Source organism: Typopeltis vanoorti, chromosome 8, assembly GCF_054136105.1.
Source record: "Typopeltis vanoorti isolate ZY-2024b chromosome 8, IOZ_Tvanoo_1.0, whole genome shotgun sequence".
In the NCBI taxonomy this organism is placed as follows: domain Eukaryota; kingdom Metazoa; phylum Arthropoda; class Arachnida; order Uropygi; family Thelyphonidae; genus Typopeltis; species Typopeltis vanoorti.
The window spans coordinates 83,313,545-83,330,683 of NC_143556.1; the positions used below are offsets into that span (position 1 = coordinate 83,313,545).

Here is a 17,139-nt window from a genome sequence, read left to right on the forward strand (position 1 = left end):
GTGTTGCGATTTATTATTCTGGAAGGTGTTAAAATATCTAATTTATTAAATTTCTAGCTTTATCTGTACTGCGAGATACGTTTAAAAACACAAGCATCCAACTCATGGGGATTTCAATTGTATACCAATTATAAGTTGCTCTTTGAGATTATTTCTATATACATCATTTTTATTAACTCGAGTATTCATTTGTTTCATTTGAATGATAATAATATTGTTAATAATAATTATAACAGCATTAAAAACAGACGCTTTATTAGTATCCTAGGAGATATGAAAACGGACGAATGATTTCCAAAGAAAAATGTGTTGATTGTTGAACAAATACCGTTTGAATGCTCCTCCTGCATTCATCATTGTGACTATTCCTGTTTTTAGTTGCATTCTTGCAATTCATTATATATTCATCATGGTATTCTGATATAAATATTTAAGAACTATATACATTATAAATATTAAAGTATAAATAGACAAACTTCGATGCAACACTGATTACGTTTAACATATATAGGGATTAATACGTGCATATAATTTTATACGTAGATATTTGCTTACACATATACGTATTTTATAAATATAATAGTTTCTACAGAGGGATCAAAAAAGAAACTGTGGTAATATTAGTTACACATTTCTTTTCGCCTATTATCTATCTAAATAGCAAAAAACGAACCTTTAAAATTGCGATTATAAACAAATAATACATATTCGGGTGGTTGGTAGTGAAAGCTAAAAGATTGCTATACATTGAGCTCAGGCCATATATATAATAAGGACAACATAAAAAAACAGCATCTGAGAATTATAGCCGTTATCCTACTTTTTGACTTAAGATACTTATATGATTGGTTAAAGAAAAGCTTGCTGGCAATATGCTGACACTGTTTTTACTATTTCATGAAAAACTACATTTGTTTTATGTGTAGTGCATTCGTGATGAAGAGTCGCTAACTTCAGCAGCAAAGTGATGAATTAGATTCATTCCTAACCATGACGTACTGAATTTCAAACTCCATATAAAAATTCATTACCACTCTGTTTTTTAACACTCTTTTTGAGCTGTTTCGGATAAGTGATTCTTAGTAACAGTACTATCATGTGTCGATGAAATAATAAGAACGAGCTGGACAAAGACCTCTCACCGTCATTAAAAGATGAATAAGTGAGCCCAAATATATTGAAAAATCAGTCACTGTCGAAATTTTGAAAACTGATAAAACAAAATCTGTCAATCAAATGATACTTTGTTGAATGTACTATAATTCTGCAATGAAACTCAATGAATATGGTTCGAGATTTCTTATTTGTTTTCAGAAGAAGAATGACCGTTTGAAATGTTATATGAAGTGAGGTGATACAGTGAACTGAAAATTTGTAACAAACTAGCGACCTTTCTTAATGATATTCCATTTATAATTTGAAAAAAAATCAAATTATAAATAGAAAGAAACATATTTACGCTGTTATAAAGACGTGCATATTCAAATAAACACGGTGTATTATTTTAAATAATATTTTGCAAGAAATGTGATTAAAAAGTTTCTGTTTAATGATGATAACTTCCAAGTGGAGCTAGTAAATTTGTTTAGAATAATTCACTAACGCAGTTTTCTTACTTTATCTTAATAACCAATAGCAGTCAATGAAATTAAAAGTAACTTGCTCAAATTGCTATGCCGCTATAAATAATTTTAAAAGGTATTCATATTAGATTAGAAATAATTATATGACTTTGACAAACCTTGCAGTCAAATGTTTTTATAAAAAAAATATTATGTTCGAATCTTTTTCTTGATAATGAATATTAAATAAATTCAAATAATGTTTGCTTTTATATTCCACGCTCTTTTACAATTTGAGATAGATATTTCCAGACGTTTACGCTTCAGAATCAATATCCTAAACCGGCGTCTATGAAAATAAATATCCGAATATTTATCATACCAGTTATACTAAAAATAAAGGGTATGCTTTCGGAAATTTGCAATTTTATGTCTTTGACAAATCTTATATTTTAGAATTAGGAAGTAGATTTTAAACTATTTTAAAACATACTTTCGATATTAAAAATAATTCAAAATTATTTCCTTTGTATAGTTTTATGCTACTGTTATTGTTATTTCACTGATGCAGTTTCCTGGACGACATCGTGACACGTCATGACGATGGTCATTATGTCACATCTATATCCCATGGATAATATTCTTCCATGTATCAGATAGAAACGGATTTCATTGTTTTGATACATATACGACTACAGTTACCTGAGAGCTGCACTGTCACTACTTCTCGTAATGATTATCATCACGTTCTAAAATGCATACAACACTCTGGTATATTAGTAACTAGCTCATGTCTTCGTTTTTAAAGTAGGTTTCAGGATTTATTAAGATTATGTGTTGCAATTAGGAAGTATATGGAAGTAACTATCATGACAAAACGCAAAGACATTACCTGATATTTTCAAACTTTGTTATGTTTCTCCTATTAATAAATAACTTCCAGATACTTAATAACTGCGGTATATTAATCAGAGCGGCAGCTATAATGTTTAACCTAAACAATTTTTGTTTAATGTGTCTAAAAGTTGTCTACAATTTTAATGATTTCTGTTTATTTGTCTAAAGTATATTAGATATTACATTAATTTTATAGTAGGCATTATTATTATTTCTTTTACCTTCTGAAATTCTTTCAAGATTCCAAGATTGATTTCTCGTAAATTATTCTCATGACCAATATGATAAGTATATAGTTTTGAAATTACGATACTTATAACTTTTCTGGTTACTGTTTCTAGATTTTTTTTTTCAAAAGAAACATTCAATTAAGTGCAGTGCTACTGTGCCAATTGCCTGACTTACGATTAGCTTATATTTAATATTCAAGTACTATGCATTTAAAGGCTATTATGAGTACATTTCAGAAATGTGCATTATTGAATTTAGTAAATTCTATATAAATATTTAATGTTAAATGTTTCTTAACTTAAACATAAGGAAGCACATTTGAAAACAGATATAATTTTTCATAATTAACATGCAAACTTCAAAGACCCATATACGAAAATTGAAAGAAGAACAAGAATAGTTCAGTATATTCATATACATAGAAATTTGGAATCACCTTTTTAATAATAACTCAACAAATAAACTATTTATTTACTAATTGTCAGAATGCATTTTGAGCGTATCATTAATGTCAATGTTTTGGACTTTCTAGGAAATATTTAACTATAATGATTGGAGTGAATGTGAATCTTCATAATGGTTATATAAATGTTATTAAGCTCATGAATTTATATGTAATAGATAACACAGTAATGTCTATCACCAATATAATAACTTATCATGTCATTTACTCTAAACGTAATTATAAAATGAATGTCACTGAGAATAAATATAATAATGAATCAATAAAATCTGGATAACTATACCTGTGACATCTGAACAAATAATAGCTTAGTAAATTGGGGAAGAAAATTCCATTTGCTTTTGCACGGTCTGTAAATTATGAGGGCACCTTATGATTCCTTTCAGATGAATAGCTTTTGGTTTCATTGTTTGCATCCTTTAGAAAACACAAGGGAGCACAAACAGATTTAATACATGCGCATTCATTTCCAAAATGCAAGGAACGGGTAGTTTGTAATTACATGTAGCAACATTTTAAAACTGATATATCCTCTGCGAGTGGTAGCTGCCCTGAAATTAATTTAGAACATATTCTAAACCATCTATGATTATGTTGGTTTCAATATAGCTATGTAGCTGTAAGATAGTCAAAGCTTTGTGCGAAATTCTAAAATAAGAAACCATACTTTCAGAACAGTGATAAGACGAGTGATATGAAAACTTCAGAATAAATTGAAACTCTTACAATCCTTGTGATTTCTGAGTAATGCAAGTGCTGTGCTGGCAAGAATTACTTGATCATGTAAATTATATGGCCCACATATATAACACATATATGGTCCTTTCCTGTCCTCTCAATCTTATAAAACTACTTCGAAGGAGTGACCATAGCCTACTCTCATGAAAGGTTATAAAGTTATCTCGTTATAAAGTTATCGTTTTATTGCTATGGATGAGCTAATGTCAATTAATCCGAATTCTAGAGACCAAACATAATAATTTTTCTAGCCGCTTCAAGAACAGGATGGTGATCTCGTACCAGATTATAGAAATGGTTCATCATTGAAGAATATTCAGAAACACACACACACACACACACACACACACACACACACACACACACACACACACACACACACACACACACACACACACACACACACACACACACACACACACACACACACACACACACACACACACACACACACACACACACACACACACACACACACACACACACACACACACACACGAGAGAGAGAGAGAGAGAGAGAGAGAGAGAAAGAAACGAGAGTGTGTCATCTGCTTGGCCAGTGAATTCGGAAAATAAAGCATAATGAGAAAATGAGAAAAATAGAAAAATTCATGATAAGAGACGATTTTTTTTTCTTTTTTGAGCTGCATTACTCATTTCCAAGTCATTTAACAAATACTAATTCTAACTGTTAACGGGATTTTTTGAAATTCCTTCTCGTATTCAGTTGGATGATCGTACTCCATTAGATTCTTGTTTTGGCATTCGAAATCTGTACCAAAGATTTAGCTAGAACCTAATCAGATTTGTATTGTCTCTGTTTGTATGGAATAGAATTATGCTGAATATATTGATTATATCATAGCAATGCAGTTGAGTAAAATCCTAAAATAATAAATAAGACATAAGATAGCTGTTCGGCAGAAAAAGTTTTGCTTTTGTGTGATCTGGCAAAATTTCCGATTGGTCGAAAACATTACTTTATACATTATTAGAAAATTACCGCATCACTGATTAATATAACGAAAATATCATGGAAAGAACACGTTTGAAGTTGCTTGCTTATCCCATCGAACGAATGCAGATAATTCGATGTATATTCGATATCTATTTGGAATACTCACATATAAGTGCTCGTTCCTTTAAGTTTGGAAATCAATGCATTATATCATACAGATTTTAACATAACATTCATAGTACTTGATTCCAAATTATCCTTCAGTATTATTACTGTCTAATTTACCCTTTACGAACTCCAATTTTTTTGGAATATAGTGAACTATTCTCTTATAAACTGTATTTTAATTACAGATAAAAGATAATAAATCAAATATACACATGTATTCACATAAACAATGAAGGTAATAGGTGTATTAACATATCATTTGCACAGTCAACAGAAGTATTCAGTCATATATTTATCAAAATAGAGGAAACAAAATATGTTAGATATTTAAATATTATCAAGTTAAGACCTTCATAATTGTGCTAATTTATAAACAAATGCCTAATTTCTTAATTAGAAGTATTCTATATTGCGTTAAGAGAAATAAACATTAAACTATAAAATATTATATAATACTAAAATGCCTGCATATTTGATAACTTTATTATTACTATGTTTCTTGTAAAATTACAGATCAGTTTTTCTCAAATTCCTAGGATCCCCGATTTTAATTTTAGATTGTTTTCTTTATTTTCTTTTTATCATTTATTGTAATATATTCTTTTTATACATATATTGTCAAGATATTGCAAACATAAATATCTGAAATTAATCTTTAATGATAAAAGGTGTTTCATTACTAACAATAATGCACTTGAATATCAAAAACCATTTCATCCGAGGACCAAGGTTTGAGAAATAATGCTGTAATGTGATATATGTGATTTTTTAGATATAAGTGATAGGCTGTAATGTGAATCAAATAATTTAATAACGAACTAATATTTTAAAACTGTTATGCGTTAAAATTACCGATGATTTTTAAACGCAAGTGAGGAAAACAATATTGCATACCTTTGGAGCACGCAGATGTAGCTGGCAGACTGGAAGATGTGAATTAGATTCAAGCTGCCAAAAGAAAGGAAATCGAAATGAATGTAGTAACTGGAGAGACATAGAATTATTGTGTTCAGGAAAAGATTTTTTCGAAGTCATATTTACTATATTAAAATCAACAGAAAAGATCCAAAAAAAATGAATAAGAAAACATAGCCATACAAGGACCGCACCTTCATTTCGAACGGAAAAAAAATTACAGAGCTATTAGCTGAATATCAATATTATTGTGTTTTAGGTGAATTTCATTATTTTATGATTAAATCGAATGAGATATTTAAAATCGATGTCATGTAACATTCAGTGTGTTATGAATAAGGTAATGTAAATGATAAAATAAAGATTAATACATAACTTACGAGTAATAGTCTTAATATTTTTAATTTTGAAGAAATAAAGAAGAAAATTATCTCACTGATGATGCCTAAGGAAATATTTTTATCATATCACAGTGTTTTTAGGATATGCCAGAATATTCCAATTTCGAAAAATGCTGAAGAGGTCTTTCTGTGTCTCTTTGTCTGCCAATATTTGATATCAGTGCTTAAAGATAAATATGGTTAACTCAGATTAGGTGGGATTATTAAATTATAAATATATATGGATATTGACCAAAAGAAAATTTTGAAGCAATTGAAGCGATGGTTCAGAAAGAAAGTACCAAAAATAAATGTAAATTACACCATCATTTCAACAGGATCAAGGTTATAAGTGGTATATGATACATTCATGGCATTATATAATAATCGAATTAATTTAATATATAAAGCCTGCGAAATTCATGTGAATGACTACCACAAAAGCAACAGAAACAATTGCTCAAATGAAGAAAGAACATTTCTCAGAGATGTATTCACCTCCCAATAAGAGGGAAACCTCCACAGGTCCCCAAACTACACAGAGGACTGAACAGCTGCTTAAAGAACAATTAATAGAAATATCATTAATTCTTTCAATAATATTATAGTATAATGACATATCTTAGAACATGTATCGTGTAGTGATTTATTAAAAGGATAAAAGGAAATAAAAAAGACAATCTCTGACATTTTCTGAAGCGAGAATCATTCGCATAACGATGGATTAAATTCGTCATTAAAACTGAAATATAAATGCAGTTAAATTCGATATGTTTGTAAGGATTTTGAAAATTGCAAGGTGTAGTCGATGGAATAAGTTTACAACACCTTTTTTTCATAAAAGATTTATTTAACATAGCTCTGTAGTTAGTGGTTGAAAAATTAATTAAATTTTCTGCTAGCTTTTTTCAATAATGAGTAAATATATTATAAGAATTTTAAGATTTAGAATTGCATTTTCTGTCGAAAGATTTCCATAATTTCAGTTATTTACCTTCGGTTAACAACAGAACAGTTTACTAATGTTTCACTGATTTTCGTAAATTGGATATTTTTGTTTGTAAATGAAAAGATCCACTTAAAGGTAAAAGACTGAATGTTGTTTCATTTCCGAGGGTTTGTTTGGGAGGGGGGGGGGTTAGTCATTTATATCGAAAATAGTATAGGAACAATGAGTGAATGAATAAATGAAAAGAATAATTTCATGAACAAGAAAATTACCTGAAGAAAAAACTCAAAAGGTTTCTTTACAAGTAAGTAATAACTTATGGACATTATTCTAAAGAACGATCTGTGGAAAGCAATGGAAATGTGAATCAAAATGCTAGTAATATGAATATGTTAAGAATAGTCTTTAGCAATATAAGTTTTTCAATTTCTTTCTCTGTTCATGCTGTTATTAAATGTGACTATTAATTTGTGATTATCAGACATAATTATCAAAGCTTATGAGAAAATTATTAATAAGAAGGCAATTATGACACATTCACAATAGTTTTCTTCTTGTTCTAGAGATATCACTGATTGTTTGAGATAAATTAATTGCTCTTTTCAAGAAAAGGTGTGATTATTTAAAGTGTGATTATTAACTTGCCTTTTCATCCAATGCGAAGTGTTATCTCTCTTGGAGTGTGGTGCAATAATAATAATAAAAAAACTGTAGCTGGATTTTTTGGTTTTGGTATACGAATATATTTAACAACTGTAGTATATTGTTAAGTATGCTAGGAAGTTTCTTATGTGCTTTTATTTCATCGCAGTGTGCATTTCTTTTAAACCAGCATATATTTCAAAAGGCTAAAAGTGCATTTTTATAATACTTATCATCTGTGAAGTGTTTAATTGTGTCATGATCTCGATAAAAGAGAAGTACTTATAAAAATCTACCACTGTTTCAAGTGATTGAATAGAATTCTAATGCTGTCATTTGTTTTCACAGTTTAAGGTATTTAGTATCAGTAATATTGATAGAAAATGCACTCATTGAACATTAATTTTGAATACTTGGATCATATAAAAGGAAAACAGCAAAATATAGAACAGTACATCAATTTTATTACTACTTTATTACAAAAAATTCTACGTGCCTTAACTGCTATGCATTTCCTTATTAGTGTCCCTAATCCAGGGTTGGTTCTTTGGATTCATGGCAAGAAAAATATGCCCTATGAGGCTACTATATGTGTTATATTTGTGTGTCTGTGTGTGTTCTGCGGTTGGTAGGTCGGCTTTTCGATAGTAACTTCGTGATTTCTTGAGAAAAATCTTTGCCATGGCGTTTAATATGGGCATAAGTCAACTTTGGAAAGAATTTAAAAGTACTCCTCGCGTCAGAAACAGGATTCAAATCAGGGTGTTTCTAACGAAAGACAAATGTCACACGGAAAACGGGAATAGCAGGCGATGCGTAATCAAGGAACGTAATGAAACTTTTTAATCTTTATTTATACTAATCGCGTTGTATATACAAGATTTATAAATGAATAATCCTTTTTTTTTTTCAATTCTGTTTATGACTAGAAATGTACTTCGACTTTCTTTTATAAAAAAATATTCTAATTTCTTCTCATGTCTCTCCAATCACATAGCCAAATTAAGTCTGAATTTTCTGTTCTTGTTCATTAAAATAAATATGCAAATTTAACTTGAATCGCTTTTTAATCAGTGAATAAAATATTAACCAATAATTTTAGAAATACTGCATTTATCACAGGTTAATATAATTAAACATAGAGTGAATCACATATCTAGTAATAAGAGAATTAATTACTACATCAATTAAAATAATGTATAAGTTTAATTGTTGTTTTTTTGCATCGCATTTGTTTTCCTGCTATCAATTCAATAATAATAAATTTCTTCAACAATAAATGCTAATTTTGGAAAAATAAAAGTTCTTATCGAAACCTAAATTAGAATATCTGAAAATACATCCTTATTCTTATAATTTTTACTTACATCGTGATTAAAACTTTGTTGTTTTTCGAAGTCATTTACTGATTATCATTTTAATTAGTAATAAGGCTGAAATTCGTATTCTTAATCGATTTATATATAAAATAAACAGCAATCTTAATATTGGACGCATTTATGCATAAAATATCCATATTTAATCACAATCTATCAAAGAAATAGTCTTAATAACACTCGAACAAAATAATTTCTTAGGATATTAACTTATCAATAAAATTATTTCTTTACTTAATTCGAATGTGATCATGGTACTTAATATATTTCTTATTAAAATAGCACAATTACATAGATCTTATTCAGAGTGATGACGTAACTTAAATATGTTTATCTGATTGACTATATATGCAAGATGATACATATCATAATATGCAACATATTTAAGAGGGGTGTCCCTTTTTCACTGTAGCAAAGATGAAAACTAAATTCACATTTGCAAATCGCCTACGATAAATGACAGTCTACGGGAATCAGTATCGTGATTGAAATAATTGTAATATTATATTATATGAATGCTAATGTAGTTACAGAAATTTTTTCTGTTTTCTCTTCACGTTTCGTTGGAAATAATTACTTTCATCTTGAGGATTCTTATTCAATCAATACAAGAAAATATTTCTCATGTGCTCCTCATTTTCTTCTTATTAAGAAAACATTTATATTTTAGCAGCGAACTTAACTTCTTAAACATTAGTTACACGGAGGTATAGTAAAATGTGTGCACCATATGGTGTACATTTATTGCGCGATAGAATCCCAGTAAAGCGTTGGTGGTATAATTTTATATTCACCAGCTTTCACATAGTTTATTATAATAAATATATAACTAAAATGTATTAAAAGAATATTAGTATTATAAAATTGAGTTTACAATATAAACACTAATACCAAATACAAGTTTTAGGAAATAATAGAAAAATTTCCAGAGATATGAAACTGAACACATTCTATGTCCTGAATACTACTTAAGGTAGTAGAAAATAGTAAATCGACACAACTATTGCACACTGGTCAATTTCGTGTGGAGTTAATCTGTGCAGGTTCTGACTGTTACCACTATGATTTCAGGTAATTAATTTCAAACATTGCGCTTCATAAATTAATGCTGTAAGTTTGAATTAAATATATGTTGTATTACATGCACTATTAAATTATTATAGTCATTTCATATAAACACTCTACTAATAGAGCACCATATGCTAATAGCACTTGCGCAGTAGTGGAAATAAGCTATTCAGTAGTCTAGTCAATTTTAGTGCCACTGGTTACAAACGCATTCGTTTCGAAAAATAATAGAGAGATGTATAAAAATTCATATTTGATAATTGTAATTGTAATCTCTAATCAGCAGTCACTGACCTCTAAAAATAATGAGAATAGTGACAATCAGGAAAATAGTTCCTGATATGCGAAGACAGTAGAGCGTTTTGTTTCCTCACAATCCCCTATCAATGCAGGACAACTGCAATGTTTTAACACCCGCTCTCGACTGTATGTCATTTTCAACCCCTACTGACCAGAAACCAAAACTGAGTTTTCCAGACGACATTACTCTGCGCGCTGCATACTCTTTTCATAAACCATCTCTTTTCTAACTGTTCCTGAATATTTAAACATGTCCATATAGCATTCTTCAATTGGGAAATATAACTCAAAGGAATATAATCTTTTTAAAGATCAATCATACCTCATTTCCTACAAAAAATAATCCATTCTAATTGTCTGAGTGATCGGTATTAATTAATCGATAAAATAAAATTTGGTGAATGCTCAAAATTGAGTGTAATCTTATTTTTAATAATGCACAGTTTCCAAAATAGAAAATACCAAATTTCCTGGAATATAAAGCTTCTTGCTTCTTCTAACATATGCTACTCACGTGTATCTCTACCTCTACCTTAGCTCTCTTTTCTGCTATACATGCAATCTTTGGTGTTAGCATATGAATATTCTCTACAAAATATATATCTGCACTACTAAGAAGTTCTGTCGCCATATATATATATATATATATATATATATATATATATATATATATATATATATATATATATATAGCATATAGGTGTTGGTGGGTTGGAAAAGGAGAAACTTGTTTACATTTGATTTAAAAGCCTGTATGTTGTATTGCTTGAGAAATACGTCAGGGGGAATACTGTTCTACACTACCGCAGTAGCAGGGATGAAGGAGGAGGAAAAGAAACTTGCTTTGTGGGTTTCAAGGTGTACTGTGAAAGGATGTTGCGCGGCAGCTGTACGTATTCCAATTGGCTTAGTACAGAGTGGGGGAATTATTGCTGTTTCAGATGAACATTTCCCATGGAAATACTTATAGAATATACAAATTGCAGAGACCAAGCGTCTATGTGAAAGTGAGAGGAGCGAGCTGGTGAGAGATGGGTCATTTATCACTCTAATTGCTCTCCTCTGTATTGAGTCAAGCATTTTGACGGAGCTTTTAGGAGCCCTACTCCAAATATGAGAGTAGTATTTGATAGCTGGGCGGATTTGTAATTTGTGTAATGTTAGCAGCTACTTCACTTCTTGAGCGACAATCTAGTTTTTTCGAAGCTGAGGATGCAATGGTCGTGATGTGTTTATGCCATGAGAGGCTTGATGGCATAAACCCGTATGCATAAAAGAGTAACTCCGAGAAGAGAAATCTCATCTTGTCTGGAAATTTGAGTGTTATAAAAAACAATGCTGGGGAAAATGATTTTTTTGTGAGAAATAAGACAGAACTGATTTTTACTAGCGTTAAAGTTCACGAGGTTATCTGAGCCCCATTGGAGGAGTTGAAGTGAGTTGTGTAGAGTACGTTTTGTCAAATGAAAGGAAGGAATGCAATGTGCTGTCATCTGCAAAACTGTGTATTGGGTTAGAGGTCTGCGTCCAGACAGGAAGCTAGAAATCCATCTGCAGAAGTCCTGAGACATCCAAATGATGGGAGTTTTCTTAAGTAAGCCTCAATAATAAGCCTCAATAAGCCTCAATGTCAGACTCAATATATGGCAATATTCTGTGCGGACCTCTCTAAAATGATTTGCCTAGAACAATTCGCCGTCTCTGTTCAACATCTTGTTGTTAATCAGAGTTAATAAGAGTTATAATTATTTCTTTTACAGATCAAATTAACTTCCTGGCACAAAAACATTGATTATCTCTGCGCCTCTACTTCATATGCTGCTACTTTAGTACCACGACATTCACCTCGTATTTCCATTTGTAATTGACGGTTCTCTGCAATGCCTATTCAGCCATATACCGGTGTTACAGCTCAATCTTAGACTCATTTATAATTACCATCATACTTGGTACATTTTCAGTTTATATATTTAAGGTATATATAATTTATATTTTTTTAGTCCAAAATTTGGTTCACCTAAAAGCCAGTAGCGAACAGTTCCAATTAACGTAGTTTCATACGGAAAACACGATCGTTTGTCGCTTGAAATGTTAGTATATCCCATAATTAAAAAGTAGATAAACAAAATTGAATAAAATACTCATTGGTTGCAAAAGCATGCACGTTTTGGAAAATTGTACTGAATATTCGAATACCTTTCTAAAATATGCTAATCGATAACAGTATTACTTATAATATTCGTAATTTAAAATACAGTACAATAATATAAATAAATTCAGATGCTCACAAGAAGCAGTTTGTTATCTAAGAACGATTCTGTTGCATTATTTTTTTTCAGCTTATGTATATTTTTCCACATAAGGACATTAAACCACGCTACCGGCCAGGAAGTGCATATACGACCACATTTCCATGGATAAAAAGTGCATACTAAAATTGTAATACCATTGAAATTACATTGAAATTTATGATGGATACGAAGCTTTTGATTGCGCGTATTTGATCTTTAATGGCCGGTAAGGTGGTTAAATACTTTCCAATGGTATAAATGCTTTCGTCTTTAAGTACTGCCTTCGTACTTGATACATCATACTTCGTACATTTTTTGTTTAAAGTATGTAATAATTTTCCTTTACTGTTTCACATTATTCACTCGAGTAGTCAACATTTAGAAGTGGAAGATATTGTATTAAATGACAAAGACTAAATGTGTAGCCTAAATAGGAGATTGGTATGAGAGAGATGCATATCCTTCCATATATATATATATATATAATGAATAAAATTATGATATTTATAAATCTGTGACTATAATAAATTTTAGACAATCGCACATATATGATCATAAATACATTACTTGTAATATAATATTTTAATAGCATAATATCTTGTGATATTCTATTGTGTTTCCATATCGCTAGGCCGCCCCGAAAAAGTTCGATTCTAAGTGCGATTCTAGTCGGCGACTGCAGAAACTTCTTTTAAGCGTTTCGATCTCGAGTTAGCTGATCTCGTTCATGGAACGTATTTTTTTTCATGTGTGTGTGTGTCCTAGAATCCAGGTTTTTAAGCCACAACCCAAGAAAATCAACTATAAAATCCTTTTTTTCAGATAATAATATATAGTTAGGAATAGAAACCACGAGATGGCAACAGTTGTTTTCCATATTCTCCTTCCTAGAGAATTAAAATTTTTAATTTCATTAAACTATTAAAATTATTGATAGTTTAGGCCAGTTAACGATGATAGCTAGGGAGTTGAATGTCTGGCTCTAGTCTTCTAAAATTAGAGCTACATGAACGGGCTTACCTATTTAATTTGGTCAACAAAACTGCATTATCAATTTCTTATAATTCGTTTTAATTGTCTGGTGATAAATTCTCTGGGCTTTCCTTAAAAACATGCTTCCATTGTTGTGCATTGTGATACTAATTGAATTTACCTTCATTTAATATTAATCGAAGGCGGACAAGTGAAATGATCGATATAGATATTATATTTATTATTTCAAGTAAAATATATTATATATTCATTTATAAATCTCTCTCTCTCTCTCTCTCTCTCTCTCTCTCAACTCGTTTCTTCTCACTCTCTTCTCTTTCAAGCTTCTATTCCATAAATGGAAATAAAGTGAAATAGGAAATGTAAACTTTCCTGAGTGATAAAGTTTTAATCATTGGATGTTATAGCGATATATCATTAACAGTAGTTTTCTTTCTACACTTGACAGTAAAAATAATTATTACATATTATTAAAGTAATCTAATGTGTAACTCTATGATTGAATACAATACTTGTACTTAAATTTCTAATTAGTGAACAAAATATAGCAACCGATTTTTGCAGTGATCTTTCTGCTGCACTTGGAACAATAAGGACGTTTTTGAATATATGGATAAATCATATGGACTATCGGCTTCATCAATACTATTATATTATTACTAATTTTAGTCTTCTAATATTTTTCTAAATAAAGTTTTGAAAAGTTTACTTTTGTCAGATAACAGCTGACTTGTGCTTAATAAAAGATAAGTTTTTTTATTGCAATCTAAACAACTATTTCGGAAAGTGAATGATATTCTTCATTAACAGAGCTATGTATTTAACTTGAGGATTCAGAATTCATATGTAAAGTCTGATTCCATTATGCAGTTTGATTACGTCTAATGTTTTATTTCACTGCTGATTACATAAAAATATTTTATATTTTCGCTTACAGCATTTTTTAAATAATGTGGCAACTGTAATTCAGAATAATTATATTTTGAAAATAGCAATATGAAGATAAATTTTGATAGAACCTTATTATTCAAATCGCATACTAAACGTATGCTTGTATATGATATGTTGGAGTTTTATTGTCAGAAATGGTAGAGGAACTCATAGCAGTTTAAGGCAGAAAGTTTTTTCTTTTTCCTAAGAGGTGGAGTTTACACACTTATTCTAAAGATTTTAATATGCTATATCAAGGCTCATAACAAGATCAAGAAAATATTTTCAGGAATTTTATGTTTTCTTCTTTGCTACATTTGGTTGGGTAATCTCGCTAACACATTCATGCAATACACGTAAATGCTGGGTGTTTAATAGCATGCAGTATAATGCTGTTACAGACATCTACGAACAAATGCAAACACTACGTAAATAATATAAAATTGGTACTTTACATTTCTTACCGCCGTTTTCACCATAGTTACTTCTGCGTTTCCAGGAAGGAGTACTGCTTCTCCAGCACCGCATCGCTCTTGCGCTCCTTCAGCTGCTGCTGCAGCAGCAACGCAACGCTGTCGATGTTCTTGAGCCATCTTTGCCATCTGCTGGTTTCTGGTTTTACGCATCGAGATTCGTTTTCCCAAATATCCAACAGTGGCATATTCAAGGAGGGAGGCAAACACCATGACGAAACATGTGCCCAGATAAACGTCAATACTTTTGACGTATGAAATTTTGGGTAAGGCGGAATTTGTACTGGACATCAGCGTTGTCATGGTCAACACTGTTGTTACACCTAAGGCTACTCTAGCTGGTGTGGCATTACGATGAAGCCAAAATGAGACCCATGAGATGATTACGATTAGGCCCGCTGGAATGTAGATTTGAATCAAGTAGTAGCCCATACTTCGGACAAACTGAATTTCACATACTAATCTTGAATAATTTCCTGAAAAAAATGTAAAAAAATGTGAGCATTAAAAACAGCATATATTCAAATATGAATTCGTTAGACTGAAATATACTTTGTTATTTAGAAATATTACTCCTTTAAGTACTATTAATATAGTTCAATACATTTTAATGTATAAATTCGTTTTTATTTTGTTCAGCATTAGCAGGAAATTTAATTAATGTCATTAAAATTGAGTTTGATATTTAAACAATAATTTACTAATTTACTATCGCCATCTTTATATATATATATGCTTTAATAAAGTTCAGCTTTTAGATGTTTAAATTAAGATTATATAACTGAATTTAAATCATAGGTTTTATAAGATGGAAGTATTGTGTGAAATGATCTGTGATCAGGACACTCAGTAAGTGAATTATTCCATGGAAATTAAACTTATTCTAAATTTCGATGAAATGGAAGAGTACACTTTATTCCATTATTCAGTATGCACTCTATAGTGAAGAAACATAATATGTAATAACCAATGTCAAGTTTCGTTTTCATTATATACATCATTCAGAATATCATTTCTCCAGATTTTCATTTAATAATCACATCTACTGAATCACAGTAGTGTGAAATAGGAAATGAGATACAAAAGTTTACACTACATGTGCAACCATACCACAATATTTGATTAATGCCTGAATTAAGAATTGTCTAGTTGTTGTGAATCATTAGAAATGTTACATTCTGAGCTATGAAAGATGCATTTTACATTGTATATCGGATTGCTGAGAGTGTAGGATTAAAAAATATCGATGAATTTTGAATAATAACGAGCTGTGGCTTTTGAAATCTTTAAAATAGGCAATACATAGCGGCATACTTTGTGCTACTACTTTTCTTCGTAAATGTAAATATTCTGGATCCTTCTTCAACGCTCTACTACTCTGAAGGAAAGGGTAAACTAGACAGAAACTTCTGCTATCATCAACACGGATCCCTTAAATATCCCATACATATTGCATAGATTAAAGTCAGAAGATTGCGCTGAAGAGAATATGGGTTTGATCTTATTATCGTAAAAATGTTCTACATTCTGATGCATTTGTAGTTTTTTTTTTTTTTGGAATGTTAGATAGAGGCACTCTCATCTTAGAAAATGTATTATTTGCAAAATGAGTATTGCTGTCATACGTTGCACATACTGTGGCGGGTGTTGCAGGAATTCTTATATTGGGTTATCCTGTTATTAGGAGACCATCCAAAGTACTTCACAAGTTCTCTCTTGTTTGTATATTCACTTATACCATTCATAGTGGTATTAATAGTACTGATGATCGGTGTGTACTTGTTTCGGAAACGGCTCACAACTTT

The 17,139-nt window shown here is 30.4% G+C and overlaps 1 protein-coding gene across 2 annotated transcripts in view; it reads right to left on the bottom strand.

Moving 5' to 3' along the window:
- Window positions 1-17,139, bottom strand: part of LOC150104171 (gamma-aminobutyric acid receptor subunit beta-like) — a 527,915-nt gene that overhangs the window by 72,858 nt on the left and 437,918 nt on the right. For both annotated transcript variants that reach the window (XM_090396794.1, XM_090396795.1), the window contains exon 7: window positions 15,317-15,810. In XM_090396794.1, coding sequence (XP_090252920.1) covers window positions 15,317-15,810 — 494 coding nt within the window. The remainder of the gene's footprint in view (window positions 1-15,316; window positions 15,811-17,139) is intronic.